The sequence below is a fragment of the Trichosurus vulpecula genome, chromosome 9 (assembly GCF_011100635.1).
Source record: "Trichosurus vulpecula isolate mTriVul1 chromosome 9, mTriVul1.pri, whole genome shotgun sequence".
NCBI lineage: Eukaryota > Metazoa > Chordata > Mammalia > Diprotodontia > Phalangeridae > Trichosurus > Trichosurus vulpecula.
The window spans coordinates 197737648-197756137 of record NC_050581.1 but is presented as its reverse complement, the minus strand read 5'-3'; the positions used below and the strand labels follow the sequence as shown (position 1 = coordinate 197756137).

Here is an 18490-nt window from a genome sequence, read left to right as displayed (position 1 = left end):
CAAGAAAACCCCAAATGGGGTCACAAAGAGTCAGACATGACTGAAACAACTGAACAAAGTGAGTGGAGCTCCAGACATAGGATCCTTCATTTCTAATATTCTGATACTATCTTCTTTTTCCAACAACTTGATGATAAACTTCTCCAAAGTCTGTACCTGTTGAAGTAATGATGCTTATGTTTGTGTCAGGTTTTTAAAGTTTCATGAGGCACTTGATCGGCATCTCACCTCCACCTCTAAACAACCCTTCCCTGGGTGCTGCTGGCATCATTCTCCTCATTTCACAGCAGAGGAAACTGAGTCTCTCAGATGCTGAGTGACTTGTTAATGGTCATACATCTAATCAAGACTGGGGAAGGATTTTAATCCAGATCTTTCTGCTTCTAAGTCCAGCTAATGTACAGAGGGGTCTGAGTATGTGTGTGTGTGTATGTATGCATGTATGTGTGTACACGTGTGTATGTGTGTATGTGTGTGTGCATATATGTGTGTGCATGTGTATGCCTCTGTGTGTATGTGCATATGTGTGTATATGTGACTATGTGTATATGTGTGCATGTGTGTGCACGTGTGTATGTGCATATGTGTGTGTTTGTATATGTGACTATGTGTGTATGTGTGTGCGCCTCTGTGTGTATGTGCATATGTGTGTGCGCTTGTATATGTGACTATGTGTGTGTGCATGTGTGTGCATGTGTGTGTGTGTACTGTTTTATACATGCGTGTTATAACTGTAAATATAAATTCTCATATCCACTAATTCAATGCAAGCTGATGTTATCATCATTTGGCCTCAGATCGTGGGCAGTCTAGGAAAGGTTGTTCAGTTTCCCCTAGTGCTTTTGAAAAAATTAAGCCTGTAACAAATGGGTCTGCTTCTTGGCTTCCACACGCAAGTCAAACAACTGATTCAGCACAGAGAGCTTAAGTGACTTCTCCAGGCCACAAAGCCAGACAGGATTCGAGCCCACATCTTCCTGATCCCAAGCCCAGGCCTCTAGCCCCTGGGCCACATTGCCTCTTGTAAAGAGGAGCTAGCCCAAAAAACTGTCAGAACCCCAAAGGAGCAGCAGCCTCTGGGCAAACAGGGTAAGATTTCTAGGGCAGTATGTCGGTACGTGAAAATAGACTTTGGTTTTTGCCTGGCCCAGAATGTTGGTATTTGCTTCCTTGAGTCCTTCATCCCCCACAGCCTTTTTCTCGCTGCTGCATCCCATTTCTTGGGCCACCCCATCCCTGTAGGGCCCAGCTGGATCCTGCTCTCCAGAACCCAGCTCAGCCAAGAGCCCAAAGTTCTGTGACATGGACTCCCTCTGCTGGCCTGCTGACTTCATAACAGCAAGCAAAGAACTAGCCAGGGTTTTGGATGTGTGTGAGCTGGGGCACAGGGCAGGATATGAGGACCAGGAGGAACCCAGGAAATCTACTTTTTTACAGAAGAGAAACTGAGGCATCCCAGAGAGGTGAAGGGACTCAAAGCCAGGTCCTCAGCCTCCAGTTTTTCTATTTTGAAAAATGTTTCCGTAAATATTCTTGGATCTACAGGGCCCATTTTTCTATCTTTGACCTCTTTGGGGTATAAGCTTAGTAATGAGACACCTGATTCAAAGGGAATGAACAAGTAAGTGATTTTTTTTCACATAATTTCCATTTTGTTCCCAGAGTATGATCAATTCAGAGCTCCATGAACACGGGTCTTAGTTTACCTATCTTCCAAAAGTCTCTCCAGCACAAACCTGATCATTTGTCCAAAAAGTTCAAAGGAATAAACTCTCAGCTACCCAGAAACCTTTTCTCTCCAGAACCTCTCTGTTCCAACAGGTTCTTCTGAATAGTTGGTGTCTTACTATAATGAAGTAACAGAGCTGTAGTGTAAGTGAACACCCTAACCAACAATATGAACTACTGGTCTTCCAAAACAAATTCTCCTGTTTCTTCTCGTTCTTCTTCTAATTAAGAGACCAGTACTCTTGCCTCTAATTGGGTCTTTTCACTGGTGAAATTTTGACCATATAGATAAAGGTTTAGTAGCTAAAAGTTCAACTGTTGGGAGCTAAAAAGTTTCTTCCCTTTAAGCTTTCAAGAGAATTCAAAGTTGAGCATTCTTGGCAATGAGTGCTTCTGAATACCTGGGAGAACCAGAAATGATGGTGATGATGATGGTGATGATTATGACAGTGATGGTGGTGATGATGGTGATGATGATGATGGTGGTGGTGGTGGTGTTGGTGATGATGATGATGATGGTGATGGTGGTGATGGTGTGATGATGATGGTGATGATGGTGATGATGATGATTATGACTGATGGTGGTGATGGTGTTGATGATGATGGTGATGATGGTGATGGTGGTGATGATGATGGTGGTGGTGGTGGTGATGATGGTGATGGTCATGATGTTTATGACAGTGACAGTGATGGTGGTGATGATGATGGTGGTGGTGGTGGTGGTGATGATGATGGTGATGGTGGTGGTGGTGGTGGTGGTGGTAGCATTTATGATGATCTTGTTGATGATGATGATGGTGATGGTGATGATGATGTTGAAGATGATGGCTAATATTTATATCAACCTCAACTTTTTCAAAGTGCAACGAATATGTTAAATACATCATATAAATATATTAATTATGTAAATACATTATTTTATTTAACCTTCCATTCAGTCATTCAATGAACATTTGTTAAAGTACTTGCACCATACCAGCCACTTTGCTAAGCTCCAAGGAAGTAATTTAACACCAAAGTTGTTTTAAGAGTTGATTTAAGAGAACACAAAGGACCTAATTTCAAAGCTATAACAAGGGTAGGGCCTCTGGACCTTTGCTTCTGGCTATAAATTAAAAGAAAACAAGAAGTGGCATCCAAGGTGTGCTTTCCTCACTTTGAGCTCATCCCCTGCCTACCCTACCAACGGCGATGGCCTTGACCTAGAGACCTATTGTGGCTAAGAAATTTAAAGGGCCTAAATTGCACCAAGAAGTGCCTACACCCCATGGGAGCTAGCCCTAGTTGTGGATATTGTTCAGTCATGCCCAACTCTTCATGACTCCATTTGGGGTTTTCTTGGCAAAGAGTGGTTTGCCATTTCCTTCTCTGGCTTATTTTACAAATGATTTGTAAGTGATTTGCCTAAGGTCACACAGCTAGTAAATGTCTGAGTCCAGATTAGAATTCAGGAAAACGAGTCTTCCTGATTCCAGGCCCAGCACTCTCTCCACTGTGTCATCTAGCCAGCCCCAAAGCCACTGCTAGTATTTCTTACTTTAATGTAGATCCCTTCAGTGCTCAGCTGGACACTGGGGTCCAGAGAATTTCAGTGTCCCAAGGAGTTCTCTGAAGAAGTAGAATAAAAAATAGGAAGCAGGCTTTGACCAAATTTGATTTTGCACCCACACAAAAGGCCAGGTCTGACCTCTTTGGACATCTTATTTGTAGGTGGTGACAGCAGAGGATGCTGATACAATCCCTGCAGCTGCTGGAGCCCCAGTGGGGGCTGCTGAGGGGACCCCAGAGGCTATCACAGAAGGTGAAGCCCTTCCCTTGGGTGAAGGAGTGAGTCTTATAGAGACTCAAGCTGTTACAGAGACCAGAGAGGCCACTGAGAGTGGTAGAGCCGGGACAGAAGAAATGGAAGCAACTGGGATCCAGGTAAAGGTCCTAGGGGGTGGAAAATGGCAGCCCTGTAAGATCAGACAAAGTAGTGTGTGATGGAAAATAGTGAGAATACTTGTAGGTGTTGAATTGGTATATTTTCATTCCAGGATATATTGCCTGGAGGGCTAGACTCAAAAGGCTGGCTGCTAATGATCTGATATCTGCCTGGTGGTGACTTATCTGAGACCTGGTTTGGCCCTGTGCTGCTTAACATTTTATTCGTGACTTGGATGAAGCCATATATGAAATGCTTATCAAATTATCAGATGACCCAAAGCTGGGAGGCATAACTAACGCAGTGGGTGACAGAGTCAGGATTCAAAGTTGTCTTAGCAGGATAGAGCAAGGGTCAACAATTGGCCTGTGGCCAGTTTCAGCCTGCTGCCTGTTTTCTTTTTAAATAATTGTATTTTAAAATGTAAAAACTATTCGTGGCTCAAGGATTGTACCAAAAAAGGCAGTAGATCAGATTTGGTCCATGAGCAGTATTTTGCTGACCCATGGGCTAGAGCATTGGGCTCAAAATCAATAGAAATCATTGTAAAGTCTTGCACTTGGATACAAAAAAAATCAACTTCACAAGTATGATACGAAGGAAACATGGCATACTATAGCTGTTCTGAAAAAGATCTGGGGGTTTTAGTGGACCACAAGTTAAATGAGTCAGTAGTGTGGTGTGAGAGCCAAAAAAACCGCTAATGCAATTTTGGACTGCCTTTAGATGAACAAATGTTTCTAATAATAAGGTGGTGAGGTTCCCACTGTACTTTTCCCTGGTCCGACTTCTTCTGGACCATCGTGGTCAGTTCTGGGCACCATAGCTAGAGAAGGACATTGATAGGGCCTCAGAGTGTCTAGAAGAGGGCCACCAGCATGGTGCAGGTCTGGAGCCCATATCACATGAGGATTGATGAAAGAGACTGAAGATCTTTAGCATGGAGAAGGGAAGGGGAAGAGGGAGAGAGAGGAATGTGATAGATGTCTCAGCATTTGAAAGGCTGTCACCGGGGGAAGGATCTGTTGTGTCTAGGACCAAAAGGCAGAAGAAGGAGCAATGGGGTAAAATGTGCAAAGAGGAGAATTGAGGCTAAACGTCAGGAAAACCGTCCGGAGCAGGAGAGCTACCCCAAAGTGCCTGAGGCTGGCTGCCCACTCCCCAGTGGGTCAGCACCAAGATTCCTCTCCTGTCTGGGCAGAGGTCAGGCCTCAGAGGTCCTTCAGCCTCTAGTTCTGTGGTGCTGCAGGGATTTCATGGTGAATTTTCTGTAGGAACATGCTCTTTTCTCCCAGCAAAATGTCAACCCTTGGAAGGCGGGGACCGGCTCAGTATTCGCTTGGTTTTTAATTTTTTGTTGTCACTGATTTTACCCGCAGATAATATAGGGAGTTTTTGGAAAGATACTCCTTGTGCCCCTATAGATAAGGAGCTTCTCTTCGACTTCTGGCCTCCTGTGGTTGTCTGGGAGCACCAAGGCCCAGGGTCACTCAGCCAATATGTATCAGAGACAGAATCTGAACCTAAGTCCTCCCATCTCTGAAAGCAGTTTTCTGTCCTCCAGACCATATTGCCTCTCTTCTCTGATACTACATAGGAGGTACTTATCAGGACTCGGTGGATAAGTGAATAAATCAATAATGATGATAATTATACTTAGTATTTCTATTACGCCTGCTATGTGCCAGGCATCGTGAGAAGCATTTTACAAATATTTTCTCATTTTATCTTCACAACAACCTTGGAAGGCAGGTTCTGTCATCATCTACATTTTACAGATGGGAAAAAATGAGGCAAACAGAGGTCAAGTGACTTGCCCAAGGTCACAGAGCTAGAAGTGTCTGGAGCTGGTTTTGGATTCAGGTCTTCCTAACTCCAAGCAGGACTCTATCTACTGGGAAGGAAGGAAGGAAGGAAGGAAGGAAGGAAGGAAGGAAGGAAGGAAGGAAAGGTGGAAGGAAGGAAGGGTGGAAGGGAGGAAGAGAGGGAGGGAGAGAGGGAGGTTGGGAGGGAGGGAGAGAGGGAGGAGGAAGGTGAAGAGAGGAAGGGTGGAAGGAGGAGAGAGGGAGGGAGAGAGGGAGTGGGAGGAGGAGAGAGGAAGGAAGGAAGGAAGGAAGGAAGGAAGGAAGGAAGGAGAAGGAAAGAAGGAAGGAAGGAAGCTGCTACCTTCACTCACCCTTGATCTAAATCAATTATTTTCCCTCTTCAGAAGAAGAGGGAAGAGTTAAGTTGGCCATGATAATGGACTTTAAGAATTTGAGGGTCTATCATTTGGAAGATGGATTAGACTTATTCTACTTAGCCCATGGCAGAACTAGAAGAAGTTGTAGAGGTTGATTCCAATTCTGTGAAAAAAAAAATCACAGTGAGCATGGCTCTCCCTGAGTGGAATGGGCCTTTTCCAAAGGTCATGGTTCACCCTCCCTGGAGGTCTTCAGGTGGAGACCCCATTTGAAGATACTGAAGAGAGAATTCTAGCTCGAAGTAAAGGTAAAATCATGGTCTCTGAGGCTTCACCTTGAATCCTGGAGATTCACTATAAATGTTTGCTGAACTGATTTTTTTTCTAGTTAAGTGAAGTTTTGGGAGTTTCTAAGTATTTTTTTCTTCTTCAGGAGAAAATCATCCCCTCGGTTGTCATTGAGCCAGCATCCAACCATGAAGGGGAGGATGAGCAGGAGCCTGATCTTGGTATGGCTGGAGAGGTCAGAGAAGACACGTTTGTCCAGAGTGATTTCAGTGAGCCCTCGGTGCTGGCCAGTGACCAGAAGACTCTGGAGGATGCTCAGCCCACAGCTCCTCTCCCATCCAGCAGTGAAGCTGCCCCAGTCCCTCCAGGCTTCCTATATAAGGTGGGGCAGCTGCCTCCCCAAACACAATCATTCTGAGTGGATGTAATTAAAACTGCCTTTTCTAAGGGCCCAATGACACCAGGAGCATCGCCCTGGTGCTCAGCACCTGCTCCCACCCACCTTGGCTCAGAAGTGACTTGGATGGTCCTCAGGCCTAGGGTTCCTTCCTTCCTCGCCTTGTCTGTCTCTCAAAATTCCCCACTTTTCCTGATCTCTTCACTTATCAGATCTATCCTCTCTATCCCCAAAATTATTTTAAATATTCTTCCTATATCGTTACTCAGTTCTATATGTGTTATTTCTACTTATAGCTTCTTGAGGGCAGGGCCTTTCTGAAGCTACAGTGCCTAACAAAATGAATGAATGAATGAGCGAATGAATGAACAAATGAATGAGTGAGTGAGTGAATGAATGAATGAATGAGACTTCAGAGAGAATCTTAAGATCCATAGCTTGAATGGCTCTTAGAGTCCATTGGGCCAGCTCTCTCATTTTACAGATGAGGCTGAGAGCAATTAAGGGACTTGCCCAGGAGCACAAAGCTAATTAGTATCTGGAGGCAGGGTTTGAACTCACATATTCTTGACTCTAAGCCCAGTGATCTTTCCACTTCATCACCTAACTGCCTAAACCAGATATTTGAACCCTTTCATTTTATACATAAGATAACTGACTCCAGCCTGGGAACTGCCTAGCCTGAGACCACAGAGCAGAAATGGGGGTCAAATTCAGGGTCTCTAACACTCAAAATTAAGTTGATGTTTATTTTGCAAATACTTACTGTGTACCAGGGTTGAAAGAAAGTGTAGCTAAGTCAGAGCCTGCACCCTCGTGCAGCTTCTAATCTAGTACGTGAGGGTGAAGTGTCTTGGATTATATAATGTGAATCACTGACCAAAAATGATGGCTTGGATTATGATTTTCAGGAATATGGCTTTAATAATGAAGCACATGGTACCTATAAAGCTGAAGTGACCTTTAGATAGTCAACAAACCCTGATCATTCAAACTGGCCCACCCGAGGGCCAGGGTTTTGTTGGCAATCTATTCTATGAACTATACTTTACTGTGGGATGGTCTTCAATCTTGTGCTTGTTTTAAATAGCTCTTTGAAGACTACATGGATTACAGAGACCCAGTAAAGAAGGTACTATATGTATTACTATACCAGTTTTATAGACGAAGAGACTGAGGCTCAGTGATTTGCCCAGGGTCACACAGCTCCCGAGTGTCAGAGGCAGGATTGGAACCCAAGTGCTCCTGACCCAGAGAATGTACTCAGGAGGGTTTGATTTTCCTTTTCAGTCTTTCCTTTATGAGATGGCCTGATGATTTTTCGTGTCATCTTTTCAGGTGGAAGTGCTCCATGACTTTGAGGCAGCTAATTCTGATGAACTTAACCTGAAGCGAGGTGATGTGGTCCTGGTGATCCCAGCAGAAGCAGAGGCTGAGCAGGTAAAGCCTGGGGCTGGATACCTTGGTGCCTCTGTCCAGTTTTCCAATCCTTCTCCCATTGTTAGGCTCTTTTTCATCCCTGGATATTTCCATACAGGGACTAGATGTCTCCCTTTCCTGGAAATGTTCATCCATTTGTCCTCTGGAAGGCAGTGGCCTGGACCTCATGAGAGGCCTCAGAAAGTGTCTTTCAGTTGTGTCCCAAGAAGATGCTCCTCTTGTTTGGCTTCAGAGGGTAGAAGTGGGAGCAATGGGTAGACATGACAGAAAGCCAGGCTTCAGCTCCCTGGCATTAAGACTCTCCAGAAGTGGAATGGACTGGCTTAGGAAGAAGTGAGTGGCCTCATCATGGGAAGTCTTCCAGTGGAGACTGGATGGCCATATTTCAGGAATCCTATGGAAGAGCCTGTTCAAATATTGGCTAGATTGTCTGACTTTAGAGAACCCTTCCAGCTTAGAAATCCTGGGGTTCTATATGTGACCATTTTGACCTGTGTTTGCTGCATTAAGTGACCACTGGGTGTCCTAACCTCATAGACTTAGCATCCAAGGGGACCTCAGAGACCATCCAGACTAAGTCCCTCACATTAAAGTTGAGGAAACTGAGGCCCAAAGAAATGGAGTGACTTGGCTTAGATTACTTGGATAGTAAGGGAGGGAGCCAGAATTTGAACCGAGATCCTCTGATTCCAGTCACAGCCCTCTTTCATTGCCTCCCGCTGTCTCTTAGACATTGTGCTCCTTTTCAGAAACTCCCTTTGCTTCTTCTTTGAACTGTTTTCTCAGTTCTCCAACCTGTGCCTGTCTCTGAGGTATTATATTCCTCAAGTTTTTAAATTAGTAAGCATGCTAGAATTAAGGTGGCAGGGAGAAAGAGCAATAACCTCAGATATGCAGATGGTATCCCTCTGATGGCAGAAAGTGAAGAAGAATTAAGAAGCCTCTCGATGAGGGTGAAAGAGCAGAGTATAAAAGCTGGCTTAAAGCTTAACACTGAAAAACCTAAGACCTCAGCAACTGGTCCTATCACTTCCTGGCAAATAGAGGGAGAAGAAATGGAAGCAGTGTCAGATATATATGCTTGGACTCTAAGATCACTGCAGACAGTAACTGCAACCTCAAAATTAAAAGATACTTGCTTCTTGAAAGGAAATCTAGGGCAAATCCGGATGGTAGACTGAAAAGCAGAGACATCAGCTTGCTGACAAAGGTCCATAGAGTTAAAGCCATGGTTTTTTCCAGTAGTGATGTATGGCTGTGAGAGCTGTATTGTAAAGAAGGCTGAGCACCACAGAATTGATGCTTTGGAATTGTGGTGCTGGAGAAGACTTTGGAGAGTCCCTTGGACAGCAAGGAGGTCAAATCAGTCAGTACTTAAAGAAATTAATTCAGGCTACTCACTGGAAGGTCAAATACTGAAGCTGAAGTTTAAATACTTTGGCCATATAATGACAGGATGGGATGCGTTTGAAAAGACCCTGATGTTGGGCAAGATTGAAGGCAAAAGGAGAAGGAGACGGCAGAGGATGAGATGGATAAATAGTGGCAAGGAAGCAATGAACATAAACTTGGACAGATTTCAAGAGACAGTGGAAGATGGAAGGGCCTGGAAAGCTATGATCCATGGAGTCACGAAGAGCCAGACACAGCTGAAGGACTGAACAACAATAGCACATGCTTGAAGCATCTGATGGGTGTGAGGCACTGTGCTAGGCATGTAGGGTGCAGAGGTCCCAGCTCTGCTACTCCTAGCAGAGTAAGCTTGGACAAGTCAGTGATTCCCTCTTTGGGCTTCAGTTTCCTCATCTCTAACATGAGAGGTTTGAAGACCTCGAAGTTCCCTTCTGTCTTTAAATTTCTCTATGACCCTTTGAAGAAAAATATAACCCCTGCCCTCAAAGAGCTCCCATTCTGCTGGGTCCTGTTCTTCTTACAGACCACGTGAATCTTCTCTGTAACAGAGCATTCAAACAAGCAGATATTGTCTATGGGGAATTCCCCAGGTCTGCCAGGCCCCCTCCTGTCTTAGCTCCTACCAGTCAGTCTGAGGTCTCCAAAGGCAAGTCAAGCAAGGAAAATACTTTTTGTCCCTTTCTCATGATCCCTTTCCCTCTTCTTCTCTTCTCTCTCCTGCTCTCTTTCTCTTCATCTGGTCTTCTTCCAAGGAGTAATGAGTTGGGCAGTGGTGAGGGGAGGGAGGGTAGCCTTGGCTTCACACCCCTATACCACCATGTGTCCCATGTTCTAGGGTTTGATCCTGGCTTCAGACCAGAGACTCAGAATCCAAAGGGAAAACATTCCAATTTCCCCTTTCTTCTTCATTTTAACTCCCAAGCCCAGTTTTGGGGTGAATACCCATTAGGCCAGAAACATTTTCATTTTTGAATTGTGAAGTTTTTAGACTTCAAAATATCCCTGAAAATTTCTTAATAAAAATCGGCTTTTATTCATTTGCCCTGCTGTGGTGCTCCAAGATGAGCCCAGGATTCCATTAAAAAAAAGTAATATTCTCTGAGAGTTCAGTGCTCTACTACCACCTTGCTTGCATCACTCAACTAATCGATAAGCATTTGTTAAGCACCTACTGTACGCTAGGCCCTATGCCAGGTACTGGTCATACAAAGATAAGTATTCAATAAAAAATATTTATGAAGCCCTTAACTGTGTCCCAGATCCTAGTCTGGGTGCTGGGCATTCAAAGAAAATGAACAAAAACATCTCAAAAATCTTGAGAGTGATTCAATAGAAAGAACATTCTCAAAATGTTTTTGGGGCTCTTTTAAAAGAAACCGTTGAAACGTTGGATAAACCCCATTCCCACATGCAGTAATATGGATAAAAAGATATGTCCAATTGTACTAAATGACCCACAAACTTCTTTGCCACCTTTTTACCCAGGGTGTACTTACTTTCCCATGGCCTTCCCAAATGAGTAAACGATGTTGGCTAATGCTTCTCATGTCTTCCCACCATAAGCCAGTTAAGAGTATTTATTGGCAGGAGTCTATTGAACACATATTTATGCCAGACCTGACTTTTCCTCGTTTGGGTCCTTTAAGAAAAATCCTTAGCCTTGGCCACTGTCTTCTGTTTGTCATTCCTTTTACGTATCCCAGGTTGTGGTTTGTCCTTCCCATGAGCATTGGTGGGGTTAAACATGAGCATAGGAGAAAAAAAATGGACCTTTTATATGCTTGGGAGAAGTGGTCAGAATGCATTCCCCTATAATCCATTATTTGAAGTACATATTTGTCCTTTGTATGGATAACATCATAATTTCCAGAAGGGTGTTTTTCTCATCAACTAGGATATTATCAGTTATTTTATTGAGTCTTTTTATCTCCATGCTTCCTTTCTCCCTTCTTCAAAATTCACCTGTCTAAAGGCTTATATTTCTTGTCTGTTGGGTGGCATCTATTTATAGGCCCCTAACACCAGGAATGCAAATGAATGAAGCTTTGTGTGCACTGGCTTCTAATGTGCTTGAGCTGTGTGGGACACAGGCTCAGATTAAATCCACTCCCCTGCTAGCTCAAACTGGATCACCTTCCTTTGAGGATTAATGGGGATCAACATGGCCCAGGAGATAAATATCTCCTAACAGGTTCACTTTCATCTTCCACAAACTAAATCATTCTCAGCCCCCCAAAGTCCTTTGAAGCCATATCCAGGAGTTTTTCCAATAAGCTATACTCGATATAGGGTTAAGAACCAGAAGGGACCATTAAGGCCATCTGTTCAACCCCTTCATTCTGTCTCTCCCTTGTCCAGTCTGTTCCGTAGAGCTGCCTCTATTTCTAACCAAGACCAGAAGGTTTGGATAACCACTGCTTCGGAGGATAGTTTGAGGTCTGGGAATGCTCTTCCCCCTTCATCTCTGTTACCTCTTTTCATAACTTCCTTGATATGCTGGAGCTTTTACTTTTTCCAAGAAAATTTTGTTGTTATTTTATCAAATTCTACAAATCATCCCTTTGGTAATATAATCGATATAGTAGGAAAGTATTAATTAACTTTGGTAGTATTGCCATTTTTATTATATTGGTACAGCCTAGCCATGAATACTGAATATTTCTCAACTACTTAAATTGTTATTTATTTATTAGGAAAGATGGTGTATTTGGGGATAGATCAGTCTTATGGGAGAGGCAATTAGCTTGTGAAATAGTACTTTATGATGAATCAAGTCAGCAGGGATGTATTAGGTACGTTCTAGGTACCAAGCACAGAGGTGAAGTTAGACATTACACTGTCTCCCTTGCTGGGAGTCCATGGGAACTGGCTTTGGGTATAACCTGTGTTTCCTTATATGCAGAGGAGCTGTTTTGCCCTAGAAGAATGCAAGTTCCATAAGAGCAGGAACGTTTTTGTTTCTCTTTGTATCCCCAGAAGCTAGTATAGGGCTTAGCACATAAAAGGAGCTTTAAAAATGTTTGTTGGATCAATGTGTTAATATAAAACCACTGTATACATGCTAGGGAATCTTCCTCTTCCTCCTCCTCCTCCTCCCCCTCTTCTTCCTCCTCCTCCCTCTCTTCCCCTTCCTCCCTTCCTCCTCCTTCCCTTCCCCCTCTCCCCCTTGCCCCTCCTCCTCCTCATCCTCTAATGCTTGTTCCAGTGGAAATAGTCAGGATTTGGCATCAGAAAAGCCTAAGTTTGAGTCCCAGCTCTTCCACATACTTAATGTGGGCAAGTCTCTTTACATCTCTGGGTTTGTTTCTCTGTAATATGAGGAGGTTGAACTAGATGAAGTCTAACATCCCCTGCAACAACTCCTCCTCCTCCTCCCCCTCCTCCTCCTCATCACCATCTTCATCACTATCACCATCTTTCTCTACGTGCAGTGGAAAGAGCCCTGACTCAAGTCAGAGGACTCAGGCTCAGACCTTGCCTCTGATGCTTGCTCAACCTCCCTAGCTCTTAGCTAACCTTAGAATAAAGTGAAGGGGGTGTTCTAGCTGGTTTCTGGGGTCCTTCCCATGTCTAGATCTATTTTGTTCTTTCTCCCCTCCAGCGTTCAGCACGATGACCCTGACAGGCTTGCTTTTTTCCTTTCAGGATGCGGGCTGGCTCATAGGCGTGAAGGAATCAGACTGGCTTCAGTACAGAGACCTAGACACCTACAAGGGCCTCTTCCCAGAGAACTTCACCCACCGCCTGGCTTAATCTGCCTCCCCCCACACTCCACGAGGCAAGGTGAAGCTGCTCTACAGTGAGCTTGGTCAGTGGCTTTCCAAACCGACGGGAAAATGAGGAGCCCGCTTGGGTAGCTACGCTGCAACGCTTTACAGACTGCTGTCCGTCAGAGCCGGGGGAGACATATTCAAGGAGCATGTGTTGAAAAAAAGTTAAATTAAGTAAAATTTTAAAAAGCAAAGTGAACTCCTCCGAAGGAGCAAGGAGGGTATCCTCCCTTGTCCTTCTGTTTGTGACAAAGGTTTGTTTGTGCTTTCTCTGAGCTATGGTGAATCCTGTACTTGATCCCTCCCCCATAAAGTCTAAATTAGCTTCCTCAAGACCAGAACCTTAATTTCTCTGCACTAAGTGTATTGTATTGAGCTGCTGTGCTGCGGAAGGTTTGATGAATAATCCTGGAGTGAGGCAGTCACAGTCCTCCTCCTCCCCTCCCCCATACTTTCCCCTTCTCTCCTCCTTCTTTCTCTCTCTTTTTCTCTCTCTTTCTCTCCATTCTTTCTCTCCCCATCCTCTGTCTCCATTCTCTCTCTCCTTCTTTCCCCATCTTCCCTCTCTCTCCCTCCCTCTCTCTCTCTGTCTCTCTCTCTCTCTTTCTTTCATCCCCCTCTATCTCTTTTTCTCTCTGTCTCCCTTCCTCCCTCCTTCTGTCTCTCTCTCCTCTCCCTGCCTTTTCTGTCTCTGTGACTCTCTTTGTCTCTCTATGTCTCTGTGTCTCTGTCTCTCTATCTCTCTGTCTCTGTCTCTCTCTGTCTTCCCCCTCTGTCCTCCTCTCTCCTCTCTGTCTCTATTTCTCTCTGTCTCCCTTCCTCCCTCCTTCTGTCTCTCTCCTCTCCTCCCTCTCTTTTCTACCTCTGTGTCTCTGTCTTTGTCTTTCTGTCTCCATCTGTCTGTCTGTCTCTGCCTCTCTCTCTCTCTCCCTCTCTCTCTCCATACCTCTCTCTCTCTCTGTCTCTCTGTCTTTCTCTCTCTCTCTCTCCTGTCTCTCTTTCACTCTGGGTTGTCTATGTTTAAACCTTAACTGCTGCAAACATTTTCGATGTTCTTTTCTGCCATATCTCTATATCTCATATATCTACAAACCCATGGAGCCCTCCAATGCAGCCTGAGATTCCTGACCCTCTGTGCACACATCCAGCCACATAGGCACCCCTGCCTCCTTTGCCCAGCCTCTCCTTTGGTTCTTTACCTCGGTGTGTCATGGGGACACGTATTGCTCTTATCCTGCCTGGCATTATAGTACATGGTTTTGTTTCCTGAGCAAAACCAGCTGCCCCGTTGCCAAAGCATTAGACAGCGTCTGTGTGTGATGTGCACTTTTCACGGTGAGATGATGAACAGTGATTTTAAAGCTGCAAAAGAATTTGACGTCAGGGACTTCTGTCACTAAGGATGAGTGAGTCTTGGTTAAGCACCTAAAGTGTTCCCTATCACTAACGTGACATTAAAGAGTATACTTTTGTGTGAGATTGGCTGAAAGATGGGGGAAAGAACCTCTCCCCAAACACACCTCCATGAAAAAGAAATCTCCCATTTACTTTCACTCCTTATATTTCTGCAGCTCACCTTCACAGATCCTTTAAAAAATCAATTATGTATCGTGTATCCAGCAGTCATCTGTGACAATTATGTTTTTCAGTGTTGTGTCATCCCAAATAAAACTTTGATCCTCCACACATGAACTGAGTTCCTCTTGACCAGTGGTGTTTCTGAAAGTTTGGTTTGGTCCTGAAGTCAGAGCATGAGAGAGGTGGAAAAGTTCCATTTTATAGATTGAGGCATTGGGACTCAGAGAGGGTAAGGGACTTGCCCTGAGTAATAAATGTCAGATTCCAGGTTCAGAAGGTAAATGACTTGGTTGTCATTTGGCAATAGCACCAGAACCAGAACTCTGGCCTCCTGGTTTCCAGGTCAGGATTATCTGAAGTGTGGGACAGAGAAAAGAGGGGGTAAATTTGGAGTCAGGACCTGGCTCAAATTCTGCTTCTGCCTCTTGTGTGACCTGGGTCCTCAGTTTCCTCATCTGTCAAATAAAGATGTTGGAGTACATGGGCTCTGAGGCCCCTTCCAGCTCTAGGATCTAGTAAACATCAGAAGCAGGGGGCTCTCAGTTCTGCTCCCTAGGACACACAGCACAAAAACGAAAGCCCAGATCAGTTTTGGGTTGACAGATACCTAGGCCCGCTCTCTCTTTTCTGACTAACAGCCGTTGGCAGCAGTGAGATGACAGCCACAGAAGAAGGGCCCTCTCCAAGGCTCCACTCGTGAGCACCAAGCCTGGATATCATTGGCAAATCCGGGTTTACTGCCTTCCTAATCAGCAATTCCTTCTCACTGCAGCCTCATTCAGGGCCACATTTCTTCCTGGCGTTTTTATGTCACTGTGTCTATAGATGAATAGATCAAGGGAAATAGGAAAGTCAGTTAGTGGGTCCATTGTCTGTGGAAGATAACTCTTCACCCAAGCAAAGGAACTTTCTGGTGATTGAGTGTCTATTAATCTCCCAGCACTCTCTCCAGAATATATGGTGACCAAGGCTCCGTATTTGCCACATGTTTGCTATGTATATGTTCATGATTCATGGTTAGAACTCCCTGTGCAAAGTTACCAACTCCAGTACTTTATGGGGCACGAGAAAATAGCTATTATTAGGGTCAATTTTTTTTCCTGGAACAGAATTACGATAGAACCAGGGCATCACATATGGCAAGAAAGGAGAAGGATAATAACATGCCACACATAACAGCATAATTTCTTCTGAATAAAATGGAATTAAGGAAGATCTAGGGCCATAGTCATTCCTCAGCTTTTTGGCAATGCACTGTGGGTATTAAAAGCCAACACTGAAAAATTAACTAGGGGAAGGCAGAGACAAGATGGTAGACTAAAGGCAGGGACTTGACTGAGCTCTCCCCCAAACTCCTCCAAACACCTTTAAATAATGACTCTAGACAAATTCTAGAGTGGCAGAACCCACTAAAGGACACAGTTGAAAAAATTTTTAGCCCAAGATAACTTATGTCAGCAGGAAAGGTCTGTTGTACCTGTGTGGGAGTGGAATGCAGACCAGTGCAAGTGGTGCCAGCACAGACCTGGCCCCAGCAAACCGAGAGCAGGCCTCATAGTGACTGAATACCTGGCAGCACTGGCAGGACTGACCTCTCAGCACCCAGATGGTAAGGGGATCAGAAAATATGTGAGAAGGAGATTTACAGGGGTCCATCTGCTGACACCAGGGCCAGGACTCTGTTGTATTGCCTATACCTGGACTGGAGGTGCAGTGTTGGATCTTAGTCCCAGTGTGAGGAGGAACACCAGCACAGCAGAGCTTGTGGCCCCAGGGGAGCAGGGGAGCCCCTGCTCATAATTCCAGAGTTGAAAAGAGTGCTTGTGGTCATTCACAAACCAGTGGACAGTATAGGAGAGTAGTAAACACATCACCATGCCACCTTGGAAGAGCCAAAAGCTTACAGATCCCCAGAATTACCTCTCGAAATAGCTATACAAAAAAACCTGAAGCTTGGGACAGTGCCCCCTCCATTTTGGAAACAGAGCCTCACTTTAGCATAGAGTTAAAAGTCAAGGAATAGGCTGGGAAATGAATAAACAACAGGAAAAATTCTGACCATAGAAAGTTACAATGGTGACAAGGAAGATCAAAACACACACTCAGGAGAAGACAAGTCAAAACTCTTGCATCCAAAGCCTCAAAGAAAAATATGAATTAGTTTCAGGTGATGGAAGAGCTCGAAAAGGATTTTAAAAGTCAAGTAAGAGAGGTAGAGTAAAATTGAAAAGAAAAATGAGAGTGATGAAAGAAAATCATTAAAAAAGAGCCAATAGCCTGGTTAAGGAGACTCACAAAAAATGCTGAAGAAAATAATACCTTAAAACCGAATAAGCCAAATGGTAAAAGAGGTGCAAAAATCTAATGAAGAGAAGGATGTCTTGAAAAGCAGAATTTGCCAAATGGAAAAGGAGGTACAAAAGTTCACCGAAGAAAATAATTCCTTAAAAGTTAGAATGGGGCGAGTGGAAGCTAATGACTTTATGAGACATCAAACAACAATCAAACAAAATCAAAAGAATGAAAAAATAGAAGAAAATGTGAAATATGTCATTGGAAAAACAACTGACCTGGCAAATAGATCTGGGAGAAATAATTTTAGAATTATTGGACTACCTGAAAAACATGATCAAAAGAAGAGCCTACTCATCATCTTTCAACAAATTACCAAGGAAACTACCCTGATATTCTATAACCAGAGAGTAAAATAGAAATTGAAAGAATCCACTAATCACATCCTGAAAGAGATTCCAAAATGAAAACTCCTAGGAATATTATAACCAAATTCCAGACCTTCCAGGTCAAGGAGAAAATACTGCAAACAGCTAAACAGAAACAATTCAAGTATCATGGGTCCTCATTCAGGATAACACCATATTTAGCAGCTCCTATATTAAAGGATTTGAGGGATTGGAATATGATATTCTGGAAGGCAAAAGAGCTAGGATTACAACCAAAAATCACCTACCCAGAAAAACTGAGTATAATCGCTCAGAGGTAAAAACTGATATTCAGTGAAATAGAGGACTTTCAAGCATTCCTGATGAAAACAACTGAATGGAAAATTTGACTTTTAAATACAAGATACAAAAGAAGCATAAAAAGGAAGAATCGTCAAGGATTCAATAAGATTAAACTGTTCATATTCTTACCTGGGAAAATGATACTTATAACTCTCAAAAAACTTTCTCATTATTAGGACAATTAGAAAGAGTATACGTAGAAAGTGGGGGTGTGAGTTGAATGTGGTGGTATGATCATCTAAAAAAATAAAATTAAGGGATGAGAAGGAAGGATTCACTGGGAGAAGGGGAAAGGGAGAGGCAGAATGTAATAAATTATCTGCCATAAAAGAGGCCTGAAAGAGAATGGAGGGGAAAATGAGGGAAGAGGGGAGGGGAGCACGTGAACCTTACTGTAATTGGAATTGGCTTAAAGAGGGAATATACACATTCAGTAGGGCATAGAAATGTATCTTACTTTACGGGAAAGAAGGAGGAAAGGGGGATAATAGAAGGGGGCTGATAGAAGGGAGAGCAGTTTGGGAGAGGTAAAAATCAGAAGGAAAACAACTTTGAGAATAGACAGGGTACAAAGAGAGAGAGTAGTATTTACAGGAAGAAAATAGGATGGAGAGAAATACAGAGTTGGTAATCATTACAGTGAAAAAAAGTTTTTGTAGTGAGTTTCTCTGATAAAGACTTCATTTCTAAAACATATAGAAAACTGAGTCAAATTTATATAAATAAGAGCCATTCCTCAATTGATAA

General features: G+C 43.6%; 1 protein-coding gene across 1 annotated transcript in view; it reads left to right on the top strand.

Moving 5' to 3' along the window:
- Positions 1 to 14843, top strand: part of AMPH (amphiphysin) — a 197212-nt gene extending 182369 nt beyond the window's left edge. The window contains exons 18-21 of the mRNA XM_036739436.1: positions 3439 to 3651; positions 6268 to 6504; positions 7858 to 7959; positions 13018 to 14843. Coding sequence (XP_036595331.1) covers positions 3439 to 3651; positions 6268 to 6504; positions 7858 to 7959; positions 13018 to 13125 — 660 coding nt within the window. The 3' untranslated portion in view covers positions 13126 to 14843. The remainder of the gene's footprint in view (positions 1 to 3438; positions 3652 to 6267; positions 6505 to 7857; positions 7960 to 13017) is intronic.
- Positions 14844 to 18490: the final 3647 nt, after the last annotated feature.